At 34.8% G+C, this 21,324-nt stretch overlaps 1 protein-coding gene across 3 annotated transcripts in view; it reads left to right on the forward strand.

The window, feature by feature from the left end:
- mrvi1 (murine retrovirus integration site 1 homolog) overlaps window positions 1-15,669 on the forward strand; it is a 211,970-nt gene extending 196,301 nt beyond the window's left edge. For all 3 annotated transcript variants that reach the window (XM_028794872.2, XM_028794871.2, XM_028794873.2), the window contains 2 exons: window positions 10,230-10,364; window positions 11,568-15,669. In XM_028794872.2, coding sequence (XP_028650705.1) covers window positions 10,230-10,364; window positions 11,568-11,784 — 352 coding nt within the window. In that variant the 3' untranslated portion in view covers window positions 11,785-15,669. The remainder of the gene's footprint in view (window positions 1-10,229; window positions 10,365-11,567) is intronic.
- Window positions 15,670-21,324: the final 5,655 nt, after the last annotated feature.

Consider the following 21,324-nt stretch of genomic DNA (forward strand, 5'->3'; position numbering starts at 1 on the left):
CACGCCCTAATTACAACCAATATCAAATAAGACCACGGGCAGCAAAACACTCAGTCATGTCAAGGCTTTGAGCACATGCAGATCCAGGGCTCTCAGTGCATATAAAGTGTATAAGGACAATACGTTATAGATAAAACGTCGACGACTAAGCGAAGAAGAAAGAGCAGCATGGAGAAAAGAGACTCAAAAGCGTTGGAGAGAAAAAAATGCAAAAAAGAAAAAGAATAATCAAGGTGCAAATTCAGAAAATAAGGAAAGTAATAATCAGCCCGGAGCAAGTGGAATTGAAAAAAAAGCACGTCCAATTGGGCTCAGAATTAAAAGACAAATAGTAAAAGACAAAGTAGAACTTCATAAAGATGTTCAAAAACGTTGGCGATGTACACATGCAGAGCAGGTTAGAGATTATGAAAACAGTGGAATTCGAAAGGGTCAAAAAAAACGTAGGCGTGAAACAGATACAAATTATGAAAGCAGAAAAAAATGAAAGTGCCAAAAGAAAGAAAGTAAACATTGCATTAGCGCAAACAAAGAGAAATTATTACTCGGCGAAATAACGAAAAGTCGAACAGAGATCGAATATATGGACATAGGTGATATGTCTAAAGTATGTACTTTGAAGTTTAAGTCAGAGAATTTCAAAAACGGGGTTTACCTCACATGCATTCATTGGTTACTTTGCAAAAAACATTATTAACTGCTGATGATGTAGATTGTCTTGTTCTGAAATAAAAGTGAAACTAATGAAATAGCAACAATTCAAACAAAAAAAAATCTTAAAAGTGTGTATCTGGAAAACCAAACACAGGCGAAGCCCCCTAGTGTTTTTATATATATATATATATATATATATATATATATATATATATATATATATATGTTCATATATATATATTCACTGTCATGAATAATTCAGATTGAAAATAAAATACAAAATTGCATATTTTAATGGAAAAAAGTCATTTTGTGTTTTTTTCTTGTTTTTTGTGGAATAGATAGCACAGTTATCATTATAGTACTTGCAGGAATAGAGAAATTTATAGAGAAGTAATGACTCACTCTTGAACTGGAGGTATAATTTTAAATTTGGCAATTGTTATGATAATGTAATTAATTTTTAATTACAAAATACAGAAGATGGCAAAGGAAATCAAAAGATGTTGTTATGCTCTAGGACCATAAGTAATATAAACACATCATAATACATAAAAAACAGATAAGTTGTTGTAGACATATTAAGTTTCAGTATTGCACATTTGTTTTATAAAATAGTAACAATTCTTAACAAATATAATACTATGAGTTGCACAAAGATCAGTGTCCTTTTTATCAAAGTTAATATGAACGAGAGATAGTTTTAGTTAATGCATAGTTTTAATAAAATTATGTCAGAAATATATTCAATTCATAAAAATAAAATTAAATCTTATAAACAATGAATGACAATTAAACGGTTTTGATATCACTTACATAGTGTAGATAATTATAATTATAATAATCTATTATAATCTATAATCTATATAATTATAATAATCTTTTTCGTCTACTGCTCCTCTTAAATGTGGTGTTCCTTAGTGATCCATTTTGGGTCCTATTTTATTCTGTATATACCTTCACCCTATTGGAGCTATTTTTAGGAAATTTAACATTTCTTTTCACTGCTATGCTGATGATACACAGGTTTATGTTCCCGTCTGTAACTCTGCAATAAATCAACTGCACAACTGTCTTTTTGAACTAAGATCCTGGATGGCTAATAATTTTCTTGATCTGAATCAAAATAAAACGGAGGCGCTTATAGTGGGTCCATCTGCTAAAGCCCAAATTGGTCTTGGACTTCTCTGCTCTTTCTCTGTCTTTTGCAAACTTCAAGTCCACAATCTTGGTGTTATATTTGATAGTAACCTCTCTTTTGAGAAACAGATTAATTCTGTAGTCAAGAATTGCTTTTTCCAGCTTTGTCTTTTAGGTAAGATCAAGCCTTTTTTATCATCCAGGGATCTTGAGAAAGCTACTAATGCTTTTATCTTTTCTCGCCTTTATTACTGCAACTCGCTGTATTCTGGGATTAGCAAATCCCTGATACGCAGGTTACAGTTGGTCCAGAATGCTGCCGCTCGCTTTCTGGTTGGGGCAAGAAAGTCTAATTCTGTTTCACCAATATTAGCTTCTTTACACTCGCTGCCTGTCAGTTTTCAAATTGATTTTAAAATCTTGTTGCTAGTTTTTAAATCCTTACATGGGCTTGCTCCTGCCTATTTATCTGAATTGTGTGCTTTACACCAGCGATCTAGAGTGCTTAGATCTTCTGGTCAGTTGTCTCTTGTTGTTCCTCGTGCCAAGTGTAAAACCAAGGGGGACAGGTCTTTTGCAGCTGCTGCTCCTCGTCTGTGGAACTCTTTACCTCATTACATAAAGGAGTCGTCTACAATTGAACTGTTCAAAACAAGATTAAAGACTCATTTCTATTCACTTGCTTTCCATGACCTTCAGTAATACTGATGGTTTCCTCATTGTGATTATGTAATCTTACTTCTGTTTATTATTTATTTTATTTATGTTCATTTATTTTACTTCTATATATGTTATTTATGTTAATTGTATGTTTTTTCTTTTTTTATTGTAAAGCACTTTGGCCACAGCATTTGTATGTTGTTTTAAATGTGCTCTATAAATAAATTGACATTGACATTTACATTAATTACTCTTCTGCATATGTTATCCCTCTGCTTTTGTGGTGTTCTGACACTGCATGCTTGTAAAATCAAACTTTCATATTCCATATAATATGCACTCAGGCTCAGTGGTTAGCATTTCCCTTCATCCCAGTAGGCATAACTAATAAGGTCTTTCTTAATAAAACATTAAGGCATACTTATTAAAAGTCTTACTTAATAAAACACCATACGTGTACCTTGTGTGGCAGGTGGCCGGGTGTGGTCGTCAGCCGCCTGCCTATTTAAGGAGCCGCCTCCCCTCGTTAAGGGCTGGAGTCGGGTGAGGAGGTTGACGAGGTCGGAGAGGAGGTGACAAGGAGAGGCCTGAAGAAAGAGAGAAAGCTGAGAGAGAGAGAAGCCTGGACTTTGGGAGACTGTTGGGGTTTGTGCGTGGTGGTGCACTTATTGTCTCTTGTAAATAATAGTGTAAATAAACGTGTGGTGATGGCTGTAAACGTGTCTGCCTGTCTGTGTCTGGGCCGCCCTATTCCACACTTGTTAAAGCCTCTCTAAAAATCAAACTAATGTCTTACCTGTACTCTAGATTTTCCCATTATAGGTGTCTTGATGTGAATCCCAGGCCAGGTCAAATGAGTGAAGTTTGTACATTCTTGTGGTGAAGGAGGGTTTTTTCCCCAATTTTCCTCCAAATCACAAAGAAGTGCATGCTATGTGAACTGGCAATTCCAAAAGACCTCAGTGTGAGTGTGTGCACCCTTTACTGGTGTCCCATCCAGGTTCTTTTGCTTTATGCCCAATGCTGTTGAGGCAGGTTATTGCACCCTCTGACCAGCATTTCATTATGAATCCCAAAGACATGCATGTAACATTGATTGATGACTCTTTGCTGGCCCAGTATAAACGAGTGTGAGCATGGGTCTGCCCAGCAATGAACTTGTGCTCTAGTTATTTTTAGTTCTTGCCTTAAAGTTTATGTAGCAGGGTTGGTGCTATGACTCTAACCTGGATAAGGAGGTTTACACAAGCGACATATATCATTTCATGATCTCTCTTGATAAGGCTTTCCACTTGCATTTATTTTGAAATATATTGGTTATTTAAAACATAATTTACTAGTGATTGGTGGAAAATATGCAAACTGTTTCTTTATCTTTTGTCATTTGTATGTGTCTCACTATTTAGAACTTTGTCCTTATCCTATAAATTTAAAGAAGGTTTTCATCTTTTGATCACAGTGTACACTCTAGTATGCATTTCATGGTGCGTCTGTGTAATTATTAAAATTTAAGCTCCAACTACTTTATATTATATTCAATTTTCACAGCACTCTGAGCATGTAAAATGCATTGTGTGCTTCATAATATAATATAAATAACAGTAAAGTATGATGTTTAGACTTTAAATTATATTACAGCTAAGGTCAGTTGCAATGAAGTACAGGAAATCAAAACCTCAGTCAACACAGACTCTACAGAAGCTTAGCCTCTGAGGTCCACAGGTTAAACAAATAGACAAATTAAACTAGAGAAATTGAAAATATTTCTTCAAAATGTTATAGCTGACTAGGATAAGGAACCATATGGATTTTACCACTGCAGTAAGGTAACAGACACATCTTTAAAATGTAAAATTTTTAAATAATCAACTCTATATAATGGAGGAAACCTGCAGAGAAAAAAATCAGATGATAACACGAAGAGGAACTTTGTACGGGAAAGAATTCAGTTTTGAGATATAAGGATAGAAGTTAGCAATTTCAATAACAATAACTCAACACAATTGGCAGATTAACATAGTAAAGTGTTATACCCTACTTAATCGTGAAATGTAATTTCCTTCTAGGTTTGGATAGCAGGTTTAATATGAAATGAGAAGTGCCACTGACACAAGATGTCACCATTTCATTGGATTTGTCTAAAGACATTGAAATCATGAACCCTAGCCATTTATTCATATTTTGATATCAGGAATTCTATGAGCAATGTGTTTTTTTTTTATTGACAATTATTTTGGAAAAGCTGAGTTAAGCGATGTTGCCTTTTTAAGAAAGCGGAAAGGTAGAAAATGAAAAGTGGTTACAAGTAACACATTACTTAATTTTGTTATGCTCAGATTTGATGTATTTAGTATTTTAATTGAGGAAGGAATAATAAACAGAATTATAAGGATTTTCATCAAATCTTTCAAGAAAAAAAAAACTACCTGCCAACAGAGCCATAACCTACATGTGATAATGTAAATCCAAAATGTAAAGATCTCTGAAACTGAATTTTTAGGAAATCTACATTGGCTTTTCATTTATACTGAAATGACTTTGACAAAACATTTACCCAATTTGTGACAAAAATGCAACCAAAAGTTGCAAAAGAAAACTGGCAGATGATCAGCAAAATGTAAATGATTGCTTTCCTTTTTTTTTTATTTTACAACGTTGCAGTAAATTTTATTTTACAGTCATTTCAGCAAGCAGCATGCATGAGAGAGCTATAAGTAGAGATCTATAGCTGTTCAACATACACTCAGAGAGAACTGCAGCCATTTGAAATGGAAACAATAATTTAATAGGATGAGAGGAATCTCATAACAGAATATTTTTTGTCACACCGCATTAGGCTAATGGCCACTATTTCTGCCCACAAGTCACACCCTTACTGCCATTCACCTTTACCAAAAAGCTTTAAAGTTAGCCTCTGATATTGTAAAGTAGAAGACAAAGTTCTTCTGCATTTCGTAATTTGAAGGAGGGACTAATGGCCAGCTGCAGAAATAGTACAATATCAACTTCACTGAGCTTTTCTTATCACTGCACATACCCCATGTTCTTACAACAACAGCAAGAAAAATCATTTATTTCTTAAATAGACTAAACTCACACAATAAATGCTGCAATGGGCTTTAACTGGCCCTGTTTTTTGTCAGCCCCCCAGCCTTGACTCCCTAAGAAGACAAGGAAAAATTCCCAAAAAATCCTTTGTAGGGAAAACAACAATGGAAGAAATTTTGGGAAAGTCAATTCAGAGAGAGACCCCCTTCCAGGTAGTTTGTGTGTGCAACGGGTGTCACAAAATGGGGTAAATACAATATACAAACAGAACACAAGTAATCCTTTTCACAGAGCTAGATGGCCAATCTATAATTTCACCTTAGGAATATAATACAATAGTACAAGATACAAGGCAAAATTCAAGAATATATAAAACCACTCATTAAATACCCATATAAGTGGTATAAATAAGTGGAACCTCGGTTCACGAACGTCTCTGAAGACATACAAATCGGGTTATGACCAAAATGTTTGCCAAACTTTTGCATCTGTTCACAACCACACACTCGGTATACGAACAAGCCAGTTTCCTTTTCGGTTTGTGCGCGCTGATGATTTCCGCACGTGTTCAGTCTCTCCCTGTGCATTCCCTGTGCAGCAAGCGAGAGAGAGCGTGAGAGACACACACACATGAGCGCGCGAAAGAGAGACACACACGTGCGCGTGAACGAGAGAGAAAGACACACGCATACACACACACATCAGAGAGAGAGCGAGAAGAGAGGGCCGGCTGGACTTGTTTTTAAAGAGACTGATTCGAGCATTGTTTTAACCTCGTTGTATTTAATGAAGACTTTTTTCTATTGGAGTTTAACCTCCACTTCACTTCTGTTTACAGCGATCGGTTCGTAGTGTGCATTGTTGCAATGTTACTTTTCTTGGTTGTTTATTAAATTATGGATTTTTCAAATGTTCATTTTTTTCCCTGTGCTTAAAACTTATTAAAAAAAAGGTTTTTTTTTAGCGAGCAGTTCATAGCGCTATAGTGCAAACTCTTGCAATGTTAGTTTTCTCTGTTGTTCAAGGTTTTCTCAGTGTTGTTCAATGTTTTTACATTTAGTTTACTATTACGCTGTGCATTCTATGGTGTAATTAACTATATTTGTGCTTAAAAATCTTTTAAAAAATATATTTACATACAGTTCGTACAGTCTGGAACGGATTAATTGTATTTACATACAATCCTATGGGGGAAATTACTTCGGGTCATGACCAAATCGGGTTATGACCAGAGTTTTGGAACAAATTACGGTCGTGACCCAAGGTTCCATTGTACAGAACTATCATATATGAGGATAGAGAAGTGTTAGAAAAGTAGAAACTAAGTAATGCTAATTTGGACTATCCCTGAGTTATCCTGTAATTTTCATCAAAATATTTATGAGTGCTGATATAGATACTGACACCCAACGACATGCCAACCCAGGTGGTGTTGACAATACAGTTTCATCAGCCCGTGTCATCTAGGTCAGGCATGTCAACCTCACTACCATTGGTGGGCCGCTTAATCTGCCATACGTGCGTCAGCGGGCCGCACTGTAACATACTGAAAACTTTAAAAAATGTAACACTTAAAAAGTTTAAAGAAAAGCAATTTATTTCCATACAATCTCCGTACAACAGCATACAATTAGAGTCTTAGCCTCTTAGCTAGGTCCTTATATTATTATATTATATTCATTGCATATATAGGATTCTTACAGTGTGAGATTTATTTCTTTTGTCCCAACACTTGGCATCTCTTGTTAGTAACCAGTTTGTCAATATCAGGCTTGAAATCTTGTGCAGCTGCAACTTTTATGAGGGATGAAAGGTGCTCGACGGTAAGTCTTGAGCGATGTGGGGTTTTGGTAGCTTTCATTATTGAAAACAATTGCTCATAAAGGTAAGTGCTTCCAAACATAGACAGTACTCTCGATGCCAACTTACAGATCTGCACATACGAGGGTGGCAGGTAAGCATACAAGCCTGGCACACCAACTTCATTGTATTTTGCCTTCAGAATAGAATCTGACTGCAGTTCAGTCAATTCCATTTGGATATTCTCAGGCACATTCTAAATGTTGTAAGAGTATGGTGATGTAAACAGCGCAAAGTCCTGTTCGTGTGAACTGAAATTATGAAAATGCTCACTGAATTCATTGCTCAATAATTCAAGTTGGAAAACAAATCCTCCAAAAATCAAATTTTACTTTACTAAGTTTACTTCAAAGTTTATATTGTAAAATAAGCCGATATGCAAAAAGCCCCCTGACCTACACTAATTTTACAAACTCAGAATCACGAAAATTTGTTAATAAATAACTCACCAACTTCTCGCGTCCACTTCAGATCTTCAGCTGTAGTCTGCACTAACTGTTCGTTACAATACTAGCACAAAATTACATAAAACTAGAGCAAAAAAATGTGAAAATATGCAAGCTATTACTACTCGTGATGGTCAGTTCTGCCCAGTGGCCAGTCTCAGCAGCCCAGCCAGTAGTGTAGCTTGCCAGGGGCGGCTCTAGGCTCGTGGCGGCCCTGGGCAGAGAAAGAATCGGTGGCCCCTTCACCCGCCATTGTCAATATGGTATCTTATGCACGGCGGATGGCCACGTCCATTGCGGACTCTGCATAGCCGCCTCGTGCTCATGACACGCGTCTATATGTACGTGTCCGTAATTTGAAAACCAAGTGGTGGCCCATGATATTCTCATTACGGCAGAACGTTATAATACTACTGCTCCGACTCGAGTGACATTAGTAAATACAGCGTACTAATTAACAAGAAACACAATGTTTTTTGGCCATATTGCTGTCAGCTGTGTCATTATTTTCTCTTTCTGTTTTATATTCAATATATATTGACGTGGCGGCCCTGTGCAGGTGCACAGTTTGCACATGCCTAAGGCCGCCCCTGCTGCAGCCTAGCACTTCAGTTGCGACGTCGTGGCTCATTAACTTTGGACAAGTCTCGTGGCTATACTAGAAGATGACATTTCCGGTACCGTAATGCCATGGGAAAACGCGCTTTTGTCAGAAGGCAGAAGTAAGAAAAGTCAGTAAGTAACGCCAAAGATGCAGAATGATTCAATCACAAACGATAGTAATCATTTTGTACAAGTTTAGTACTAACTGGGATCTGTCATGCGGGCCGCACAGATTTCTGTTGCGGGCTGCGTGTTTGACATGCCTGATCTAGGTGCTGATGTAACAATCATTGTCAAGCTATTTGGAGATTGGACAATTCTGGAGAGCCTTGAAAATATGCTGGCCTCCTCGCTTTGATTAACAGCATTTTCTACATCATTTTAGCATTTATAAATGTTTTTTTCTGAATTATTTTTCTAGAATTGCCCTTATTTCGGTTTCCAAAATTACACATTCGCAGTATTCCATCATTATGTCGCTCTTAGCACAGTTTAATATCAGTCAGAACCAAATTAGTGGTAATGAATTGTGGAATAAATTAGCTCATTCTAGGTTCTGTTCAAAATGTTTATCAGACAAGAAAAAATTCACCATTATTGTGAATAACGTATACTGTATATCTAATAATAGTTTAAATATATTATATATACACATCTTTGTAATTACTGAATACTTTATTTATATTTCTAGCATCCTTTGTCCTTCTAGAAATATCTCTAACACACTGGGGAAAATAAGTGAGTTAAACTCATCTCTCCAGAGTCTATTTGTTCATTTTTCCTTATGGGCAGCCAGATTCTATTGAGCGTGTTTTCATGTTTCCTTATTTCCTGCTATAATGTTTGTATCAGAATGTACACCCTTATTTTTCACCCACACTTACACTTCTCATATACAAACAGAGGTACACTACTAGAGTACACTACTACTAGGTACCAAATTGAAACCAGCAATGATGTCATAAAAGGAACAGAACTTCAAGCACTAACCAGAAAGTTGAATGTTTGATATAAACAACATCACTCTTAGCTAAGCTCTGAATTACAAAGGCACAATTTAAGAATTCTCATTTTTTTGCTTGAGGTGCATGGCTGGTGGACTTCTGAGGTTTGTATTTCACACCTAAAGCAAAGCCTTGCATGCACGTTGCCATTAGCAAAAGCCTCCGAATCATGGGGAAATCTGTACATTTCAAATAGAACTGACGTAATTGACATTTAAAACACAAAAATGTTGGAAATTTATGTATACACTACTACATTGAGAAAAATATCATAGCATTCTCAAAACTGGATTGAAAACGTAATTACATCTTAAAATAAGGAAATATAAATTGGGACTAATGTATGGAACTATACCTGGTAATTCAGGACATCTAACCACCTTGGAACAAGTTTTCAAAAACCTGTGCTTCTAAAATACTTTTAATTTTGCTTAGATCCCATTTCCTGTAGCTTTGCTACATGGGTTTTATTTATCATCTTTACAGAAAGGAGCTAAACATTTTCACCATGACTAAGCACTGCTGCCCTTCAGCATTAGGTTCCTGGATTCATTTTCCCAGGCGAGTTGTTTTCTGTGTGGAGTGTGCAGACTTTCTTAATGTCTATACCAGTTTCCCGCAGACTCTGTGGTGTCCTCTCACATCTTGTCCTGTATGGCTGGGCACAGTCCCATGTGTCACACTAGGGTGCTTAACTCAATACCAGAATGTTGGTAGGTACAAGAGTGATGCTCTGGGCTTGACATATGGTTGAGAACAGTAATCTCGCTTAGGAAGCATGTTACTTTTGGCTGAATCTCTGACTTTCTTTCAGGTACCAAGATGGTTTGAAACGAAGCAAAGAGATGGAGGAAGTGAAAGATGAAGAGGACAAAGAATATGAGACTCAAAGAGATTTAGAAGAAAACAAAAATAAAATGGAAGCCAACAGGGACCAGATAAAGAACAGGTTGGACATCAAATAAAGAAAGGCCATTGTTGTGTGTGTGTTTAGAAGGTTACATAAATTTCTTTGTAAAATCTCCTGTTAATAAAACATCAGAGTGATGATAGTTACTGATTTAAGGTTAGTGATTTTTTGCCCATCTGTATTTTCTTAGGGAATTCCCTTTAGATTACCACACCATCTCACTTACGGCAATACGTGCACTACAAAGAGTAGCAAAAAGCTTCAATGGTAATTGCAAATGCAGGACCAACATGTTGTGTAATTAATTCTCACTGGCAATGGCCTTGCATTCAAATTTTAAGGAATTAATCATTAAGATTTTATGATTTATGGACCAGGTTTTATTCTTTTATTTTTGATATGAGGGTTAAAGTTTATTTAATTAATTCCACATCATTTTGTTTCTTGTGAGTTTCCATTCTGGAAAGATAATCTAGTGACTAGATTAGATTCAGTAACAGTCATTCTATACAAAATAAAAGATTAATAATTCATCCTTTATTTGGCGATTAATAGATTTGTGTAATTGTGTGTAATATGGTAAAATCAGCACCTGATGACCAAAATAACAAGGTTAATAGCAGAATGTTGAGTATGCAAAACTATGCAGCAGAAATGCTGGAGAAATTAAAATGGGTACCAGTAGGCTTACAGTTGTGAGTACGTGAGGCCAGCAATTTGAGACTTACGAAATTGTACTTAAGTGCACTGTGCCATTGTGACATTCTTTTGAGTTAATAAAGATAATAAAGAAGATAATAAAGCTATTGACTTAATAAAACTATTGTACTATTCATAACCTGAATGTCTTTTTCCATATGAACAACTATAAACCTACTTTTGCACACCCTGTATAGTAGGAAAGAGTTTTTGGCCAGTCATTAAGCAATGTCATGTCTTAAACACATCACATTAAAATTAAATGCCTTACTGCCTTTTGCACAAGTTCTCCTTTTCTATTTCACTTATTCTCTTTGAGTGCAGTGGAAGTGCATCATTCATCCATTTTCTGTACCTTCTGTTCACATTACTTAGTGTTCCCTAAGCTTTTAATTTAAGTCTTAATTGTGATTTTAATCAATGAATACAATATTACTTCACTATTAGATTTAAGAAGTATAAATAGGTTGTAAATGTTTCTATAGCCTTTGAAGTATTATTTCATAATTTTGCTGGTTAATTTTCTTTTTTTTCTTTTCACAGGAAATTTGAGGACGCTTTGGGATTCATTAATACATTATTTCCAAAGGCTTTCCAACAGCAGCAGCTGTTGTGGATATCTATTGTAGTTGTAGTGGTGTTAGTTCTCATGGGCGGAATTTTCACATCTTTTAACAAATCATGTACTGACGGTTCAGGCAAGTCCACTGAGGAAAGTGTGTGCAATGGAGAAAAATCATATTTCAGTTGGAACAGCTGACTTTAGGTCAAGGAATAAAGTAACGAAAAAAGCTATGGGTAGGATATTCAGGTTTATTTTGACAACTAACTTTTCATTATGAATTCTAAATTTGTAGTAATAATTTAACCAAACATAAATTTAGAATATTTTTTTATCAAACTAGTGGCATTGTTATGTAAAATATAATAACCATTCAAGGAAAGTTTATTTTCTTTGACTATGAAACATTCATAAATAAGTCAATCATTTTTCAGTATCTTTGCATTCCATGAATTTCATTGTGAACATCTGTAGCAAAGGTTATTCAAAATACTTGAGGCCAGATTGGTCAAGCTATATACAGTACAGGGGAATGCAAATAATTTGAGTTTAATTTATTCACTGCACTGCTGTAGCCTTATTACTTGTAACAAACTATAAAGACATCCAAAAGGCAGACAGAAATGATGGCTTATATTCTTAGGGACTAATTTATAAAGTGATCACATGCTCAAATTTATGAATAGATTTGCTTATTTCCACAAAAATAATATTTTTTCACCATATGGCATTTTCTGTGTTGCAAACTCAGAGAAGTATACTTTAATATCTGTCTTAGTTTGCCACTCAGTATATATATTCGTACTAGTCATGTTAACTGTCAAAGACAGGTAATAGAATCAATTTTAAAATACTTGATATTTCTTGCCCTACATAAACCTCCAGGTCCTTTCCTCTCTTGCTGCTCCTTCTGCTGGTACTTTCCCATAAAGCCTGCCTCTCAGATTTTGTTATTTTGGGATGCTTTGCTCACCTCCCATGTGCTTTTATACCTCTCATCTTTGAAAGTGATATGCCCTCTACTCCTTTACTTTCTCTCATGTATCACACACTCATACTTTTTTTTCCATCATATTGACCAATCACAAAAAAAGCAAAACTGGCCAATCAGATTGCTATGAGAGACCAGACATGCTGACTTTAGCATTTTATTTATAATAATAAATATATATATCTACTAGGGGGCCTTGCCCCCTGCTCGCTTCGCTCGCCAACCCCCGGGCCAGCAGTACATGCTAGCCAATTTGCAGTTCAGCCATTCATGTATGGGGATGCGGATGTACAATTTAAACAGATTGTTATTTTCATGGGAATTGCTACATATTTATAATAGAACTAATTATTTTACATTACAGCGAGTAATTAACCATATTAAAAAAGAGTAAAACATAATAATTTGAAAGTAAATTATGTTTCATGTTGCGTTAGAGTTATTTGTTACATTATACAATTTTGTTCTGTTTGGATTTAAAATTAACATGCAAATACTTTTTAAACTTACACTTTTACTGTAAAACTTCAGTTAAAAACAATTTTTTGAATTAAATTTTCATCACTATCACATTAAATTTGATTCTGTGTTTGGACTTATATCGTGACAACACAAATATATAACTGCCCATGAGTGAATTTCGTTTCTTTCTCTCTACTAAATAAAATGACTTTTTTGAATGTTTGTCTCTGTGATTTGTTAATTGTCTTTGCAAAAGCTATTATAACGGGAAACTGTTAATGTTTTAATACAAATGGCATATCAAGATCTCCTTTGGTGTCTAATGTTATCCATGGGAGATGTACTACATTACCTTACTTGGATATATACTTCTTTCAATAGTAATTCGGGCGGTGGAAGACTGTACGATGTTAACGGTTGAGATATTCTTCGGGATATTGTAAGTTGATGTTTTCTTCCGCACGATCACCACCAACTGTTTCAGCATAGTCTATTGATATGTTTTTAACCAATTTGCTGTGTAACCGATCGACAGTTTTCACATTAAATCATTTGACTTCATTGTTTCTCGGTGCTATGATTGCCCATGTACTCATTTCTTCTGTTGATAACCCTTCAGGATGAAATTATCCAGTAAGATTTGGACATGATAAGTCTTATTTTATTGGGAACTTAAAGTGAGGAAAACGTAAAAAATTATAACAGCTAAGAGAGCAGGAACTGTGTCTCTCAAAAGCATTCACACAAATGAGAGATGAGAGGGCCGTGTGAATGGTTGAATATGGTTGAGAGGTGGGCGGCACTTGAAAAAAATCTCATGGTCAAAGTTTCGTCTCGCGAGACTTGAAATTATCTCTTTCAAAAAGTCTTGTCTCAGGATTTCCTTTTATAATAGAGAGATTTTTTTTTTTCCCTTGTAACATCACTCGTGAGGACAGCTTAGAAAACATTTCAACAGGAAAAACAATTTTACTGATACAGCAGTAATACAGCTTATTAAAAACAGAATAGAACCTGACCATTAAACCATTTTTAAAGCATGTATCCTCCAGAAAATAGCCTGAAAGACTGTGCTTGAATAACCAGGAACCCCCTAAAATTTTTAACAAAATAAAAAGAAATATTTTCTTTATACAATGCTACCCTAGTTAAATGCAGTAAATTGAACCATCATCACTAAAAGCACAGACCTGTGGTGCTCTAGAATGTGTCATAATCTTTCTGTTTATTTTTGTATTTTTTATTTCTCTCCATGTCATTGAAGCAGTACTGCTGATGCTGAGGCTTACCTGTCCCTGCCCATTTTCCTGCAGTTGTGGAGACCCCTGCTTATGTCAGAATAATCTTAGACCAAAGCCACTCTTGGTTGGAAAGCTAAGCTTAGAGAAAATCAAGAGCTAAGGAAGATGTCACCTAAATGCAAAATAGAGTAGTCAGAAGCAAAGGAGAAACAGGGAAATATTATAAGCCATAAACCTGAAATTCCTTAAGCCTTGCGCAGTGATATAGAGTTAATAGCTTTTTATAATATTCTCTTCATTAATAATTGATTTGAGTTGTCTGACAAACCAGTGCACTGTGCAATGCTGCTATCTAAAAACCAGAATTACAAAGTGTTTAAATGACAGGAAATGGCATACAGTAAATTAGACACATAAAGTCAAGAGTTTTATAATAAAATTGCAATTTATAATAGACATTATACACTTGCAAATGTTCTTTTTAATAATATTAAACTTTCCCTTTGGCACCATGTACAGCCAAAAAAAGTTCATAAAAGAAATAAATCATAAACCTAAACAGAGTGGATGTATGGGAAAGACAAAACATTTCGGACGTTTCAGACTGAGTTAAAAAAAATTAAAATAGATTGTTGATGTTATTAATTAAATCAGAAGTAAATAATATTCAGTAACCTGTTTTTGTAAATAACTTAAGGGCCCCAAATTGCCCCACAAGGTATTTTGGCATGACTTCATGTTTCTTATGGTTGATGGCTACTTTTTGAATCGCATCAATCTGTTCCTCTTTAAGTATTCCTATATTGTGCATAATTATACATATAGTTGTTTAAACTGCATTTATAGAAAATATAAACTATTCAGGGAAAAATAAAAGAAAAAAAACTCATCTCTCAGAAATTCAATAGACATATTACCCATCTCTTACTGCTCTCAGCTTATTAAACCACCATCTAGTAGATTCAGTGTTTGTGAGTCAATCATGTTAAGTATATTTCAGTTATATGTAAATTCAGCAAAGGGCAAACAGCAACTTAGAATAAGCATGGTGTGTGGTACCTTTATTAATTTGAAAAATATATTTTCAATTATTCCCCCTGCTCATTTCATTGTTTTTATTTTTCAGTCTTTCGTTGTGCTGTGAAGGTGTTTTAGGGTAGTTATACATAAATGTCGGTCTGAAATTGAGATGCATTGTCACTTTCTCAGCAGTGGCATTTGTGTTAAGTTTATTTAGGATCTGAGATAGGAGTTTGTACATTGCACAAAACTTTTTGGGATATGATCACTTTTTAAATGAAGTCCAATGTCCTAGCAGTCTTGACATTTGATAAGACATTTTGGAATCATTCATCACTTTACTGGCATATTCTATGACACCAAGAGCAAACAAAGCAAAAATATTCATATTAGTGACAAAATATGGTAACATCAAGTTCACAATACTATTTCACATGTGTGCTGAAAACAACATATGGACTAAATATATGTATCATAAAAACCTTTTCATAGCAGTGGCCACCTCATTTACATAAAACTTTGCCTTAAATTATGTTGTACAGTCACTGAACGTTGTTATAATGGTGGATCTACTACAAAATTTGAAAGGGAGGCAAATGTTCCAAGAAGAACAGCTGGTAAAGTGACAAAAGCTGATGATAATGTGACCTAGCAGTTAAACTACTCAGCTTCAGGCTGCAAGGTTTCTGAATTAGTCCTTACCACTGACCCTTTTTGCAATGCTAAGCAAGTTAAATTCAAGAAATGCCATACATGAATAATTGTACTTTATCTAAATAAATTATAATGTGTCATGAAAAACCATCCCCAAACTGATGTCATTCTGAGATAAAAAGGAAAAAGACTGTTTTTGAAGAGCAAAGCAGAGCAAAATGCACACTAAACAACAAAAGTGTTGACATTAGTCCCAAACTGCAAGATAAAAAGTAAAAAAGTGGCAGATAAACTGTAATAACTGTTTTAACCCAGACTTTGGTTTTTACTTAACATCTCATAATGAATTTTCAAAGGCAGCAAGCAACCTTCAATAGTCTGCACACAGCTATTTATAACAGCTCTAGACATGTACCAGCATGAGGCAGATTTTGCCTTGTTGTTCAGCAAATAAGCAGTATGCGTGTTAAGAAGGACCAAGCAGTTCCACCACATGCAGTTCCTGCTTCATGTTGTTGTGTCTGGGAGATACAGATGTCCCACTGGGAAACAAGTATTTCAAGAATGCTGACACTAACTTCAAACTTAATTTTGCTGATATTGAAAAGGGCAAGTGAAATAGCTATACAAATAAATCCATTTAAAGAGGCGGATTAAACTAGAATGGTAAACTGATGGCCGTCTTTGTTGTTTTAATTTTCAATTAGTGTAACAATTTTTACATTTTAAAATTGCATGCCTGATTTCATCACCATTTACAACATGTGTGTGTTTCCCTGGGGGTTACCACTAAAAGCAATTTCCTGTAAACATTTTATTTAGAAATAGGAATCAAAATTAGACAGAGCAGGTAGATTAACAACAACATAATTTCGCAGGCAATCAGTTCTTAATACAATATATTTATAATATAGAACACAGAAATGCCCATCCAACCATTCATTATTGGTCTGATTCAGGGCTGCAGAAGGGCATAGCTTGTCCTAGCAATTATGAGCACAAGGCAGGAACAACCCTGGACAGTGTGACACACAGATATCAAATGACACTGGGAACAAGAAGACCTAATATACTATATAAGTAGCCTAAGATTCAGTCAAAAAAGCACAAAATTGAAATATGTTGAATATGCAACACACAATTATCAAAATGGAAACCAACAAACCAAGGAAATGGAATCAGTAATAAAATACTGGTTTATCACCTCTTTCTGGATGTGTCAAACACAGTTCTCCTGTGTCTCATTGACTTCGTATTGAACCTTTATGTATTAGTTTGTGTCATCCTATTCCGTCAGGAATTAACCCTCAAGTAATCATCAGACCATAACAGGGTACAGTCACTCACACCTGCGTATCGGAGTTTGATTTTAAAATGGGTCAAATTGTTGTAAATTGGGAAAAGAAAACAGAAGTTTGAAGGTTAGTTAGTCCTATTCACTAATCACGGTGCTGGAGAGTGGCCATGTGTTGCTTGTTGCTCAGTACATACAAGTAAGAATTTCACTGTAGTCTGTAGATATGACTATAGCGGCCATATTACCCATAACTCTAGACAGCAATTTTTAATTTGTTTGTATTATTTTCAATTGCTTTTTTGACCCACTTTGACTCAGACTGCCCTGTGCTTACAGGTTATTGTTCTTTATATGTGTTTTTGAGATATGTTTGGCTTGTTCCTTCTATTGTATATGGCTAATTTGTGTCCAGATTAATCATTTGTGGCAATAAATGCATGTAATGATCATCTTTTCCATGCTGAAATGTGAATCATCCACCCTGCTAGATAAAGGTCAGCAGATGGCAGAACAAAAACACAAATATCCTTTATTCTTTGACATTTCTAGCACCAGGTGTCAATGCTTGTAATCTTTTTATTTGGCAGAGTGTGGAAATACACACAGTAGCAATTGTTGTGATCATCGTGTCAGCACAATAGGAGGAGTTCTTTGGTAAAGAATGATGTGGAGCAGTTCCAGACACTTAGTAGCTCCTTATCCTGTTGGATCCGTCCATTTTTGTTGCAGGCTGTCACCTTACTGAGTGTCATTATCTTGATGTTTTCATTTTTAAACCATTGTCTTTAGAATAATTTAGAAAAAATACCTGTAACTGTATGCAAACAATTAAAATAAATCTAATAAAAGTATTATACTAGGGCACACATTTACCCACTTAATGAAGTGACAAAACTGGTCCTTTTCAGCTGTTGAGTCGTGAATCTTCTAAAATAAACCATAGTATGCATTAAGCAGTTAAATTAATTTGTTCAATGATATCAAAAGCTGTAAACTACTACTGATCACTTACAAATAATAATTTAATTGTCCATTTTCTAGGACTGGAGCGTATAACTAGCAAAACACCATTAGAACACTTGACAACTTTTAATGATTGCTAATGTATTTATTGTGCTGTAAATGTTTAAAACATTTAGAACTTTTTTACCAAATTTACTCAATGATGAAGTCTTTACAAAAATGGATAATTTAATGAGGGCATTTGCAGGAGGTTGTAGTGGGTCCAAAATGAACAATCCAACTTTTGGTCTGCTTTCTCAGGTTAGATTCATGTAGTTGTTTATTATAATATTTTAAAAATGAATGAGTCATTTTATTTGATAAATAATCTAGAAACACTTATTTAAGAAATGTATTGGTTTCAAAATATATAAATAAATAAATAAATAAATAAATATGGTTTCATGTAGGATATCTTTGTGTATGCACAGTAGTATAGGTTCATATCTGTAGACATTTCTGAATGGAACTTCCATACAGCTTCTGATTTATGTGAGTATTTATGATGTATGTTGTGTACCACTTTCTTGTGTCTTCAATTAAAATAACTTGATAACATTGTGCCACTTGTGTTGTTGTCTTCCAGTTTGTAAGTTTAAATCATGCATTGTTGTGTTCAGATTACACACTATTGTATGTTAGATTGACTGGCTTGGAAGTACAGTAGTTCCAAAAACTGTTCCAGGCTGTAAAGAGATAAAGAATTACACAACAGAAGGGCAGACTAACAAAAGAGGAACTTTTTTTTACATAAAACATTTAAAGTTGTGTGTGTGTGTGTGTGTGTGTGTGTTTTATATTATTTAAACCAATTTTTTAATTATACTTGTGTAGACTTCTTAGGCCCTCTATATATAGTTTGAAGCAAAAGGTTAAATTTGCAAATCAAATAATTTCACCACAAAATACTAACATCTTAATTATGACACACACTGCAGTCAATCAGTCAGGCAAACTTTCTTATCACAAAAAATAAGAAATCAATATGAAGGAAACAAAGATTTATTGCCTGAAGGTGTAACTAAATGCTTCATTTTAATAATTTTTGATTTTTAGAGTCCTTCCTTTATTTCTTATGTACAAAACATACGGAAAGTCACCATAGCCTCTCACACCCAAATAAGATTGAGTCAATACAGGGAAATCTCCACAGATGACAACAATAAACTCAAAGTAGATTTCTAGAAAACCAAACCCAGAATAAAATATTCTGATTGAATCCATATAAATCTATGAGCTTTCTCTAACAGCTTTGCTTCACAACATGGCAATAGAAACCATTCAGTTTAGGATACCGGTGATGTTATTAGCAGACTGGAGATTGCCAGAGCCACCTTGAATAATCTGACCAATCATATTTATTGAATTGGTTATTCAATTTAAGTTACATAGAGCCCCACTGACTGGGTAGGCTCAGATGACCACTGTACAGGCAAAGCAAAGTATCATGTCATACAGAAACAAAAAAAGAAGAAAATAGCATAATAGCATTCTGGTACAAAAGAGTAAAATTCACTAAACAAAGCCCAGCAAAGCTTCCAGAAATGACAGCAGCAAAGATCTTTAAATTTGAATATACGGCACCAACATCCAAATCTGTGCCATTTAAAAGCCTAAAGTTTAGGTTACAGGGGCATAACATTCAAGGAAAAGGAGCAGATTTAATGAGCTGGGATTGAATTTAGCAGCTTCCTCACTATTTGGAAAAGTCTTTTATATTCTTGGTCACCTACAATAAAATAGCATGATGGCCTAATTCAGCAGGTTCTTCATTAGAAGTCAGTCCCCTCTTTGTCATGCCCATGTTTGTGTTTTGTACATGTTGGTGCAGGTTCAGCATAGCTTCTCCAGGCAACATTACACTTAGTTGTACATGTCCAAAATGCTCAATTTATTTAAACTTGGTAGAAGATACACAAGAATGGAAAACCCAGGCTGGGAACTTGATTATTTTCAATTATATTATTATTATTGATTATCATTATTATTTTACTAATAGATCAGAGCAAGGTGGTGTTCATGGATTGATTATGGGCTTTATATTCTAATAGACACTAAAATGGTGACATACCTGCAGCACTAAATCCTAATGCATTTCATAAATATTACTCTTAGGACAGTAGTTTATTCTAGTTTAAAAAAATGACAATGTAGATAAGGCACCACTGGGGGCAAGCCCTGAAACAACTCAGAACAAAATTAGATAACTATGATCAAATTAACATTCTTTCTTTGTTATATCTAATTCCATCCTATATTTTTAGTTTCAAATCAGTGTTCCTCCTGTTTATTTGACCTCAGTTTAATGGCAACTTCTAGTAGGCAGTGAGCAACCTAAGTCAATTATAATATTTTAGGCAAAAAGTGAGTTGACAGTTCAGAAAATATAACTCTAAAAGTTACTTTAAGTCTTCTGTGTAAAGTCACTCATTTGCACACAGGACATGTACTCGTCATTCTGTAGCATGAGTGACAATACTGAAAATCATGCTCTCGTCATTTAAGACTATTGGAATACCCAGTTTGGTTTTCTCAATACTAAAATGCCTCCCTGGAGCTAAACTGGACTTTCATCCTGGAGGATAAGTCTCCCCCTTGTGCTGTGCTTTATAAATATATCCATAATTAGGCATCTCTTGAGATAAGGGACTTTCTATATTAGAGTTATTGGCACAGGTCATTCACAGATATGTTTGTGCCAAAACCAAAAGGACAAAACATTTATTTTTGTTCAGGACTGAGCTAAGATCTGAGCTGTTGGGTATATTTCTCTGAATGGTATCATATTTGAAATACATATGAAGTACAAAATGTAAATAGAACATAAATAAATAAAGAATAACAAAAATAATTGTATAAAACAAAAGTAATAATAATAAAAAAAAACTGACAAATATGATGCTCTATTGCAAACTAAGCTCTTCCTCCTACTAGATCCCAACTATCTTAAGGTACAATCTGTAATTGAATCCAACAAATGTTGGAAAAAACGCTGTCACACAGTGGTAAAACACCAATCACAGGATGGAGTCCAAGATCAACTGTGCATACTGAGTTATTGACAAAAATCA

Source organism: Erpetoichthys calabaricus, chromosome 2 (genome assembly GCF_900747795.2).
Source record: "Erpetoichthys calabaricus chromosome 2, fErpCal1.3, whole genome shotgun sequence".
In the NCBI taxonomy this organism is placed as follows: domain Eukaryota; kingdom Metazoa; phylum Chordata; class Cladistia; order Polypteriformes; family Polypteridae; genus Erpetoichthys; species Erpetoichthys calabaricus.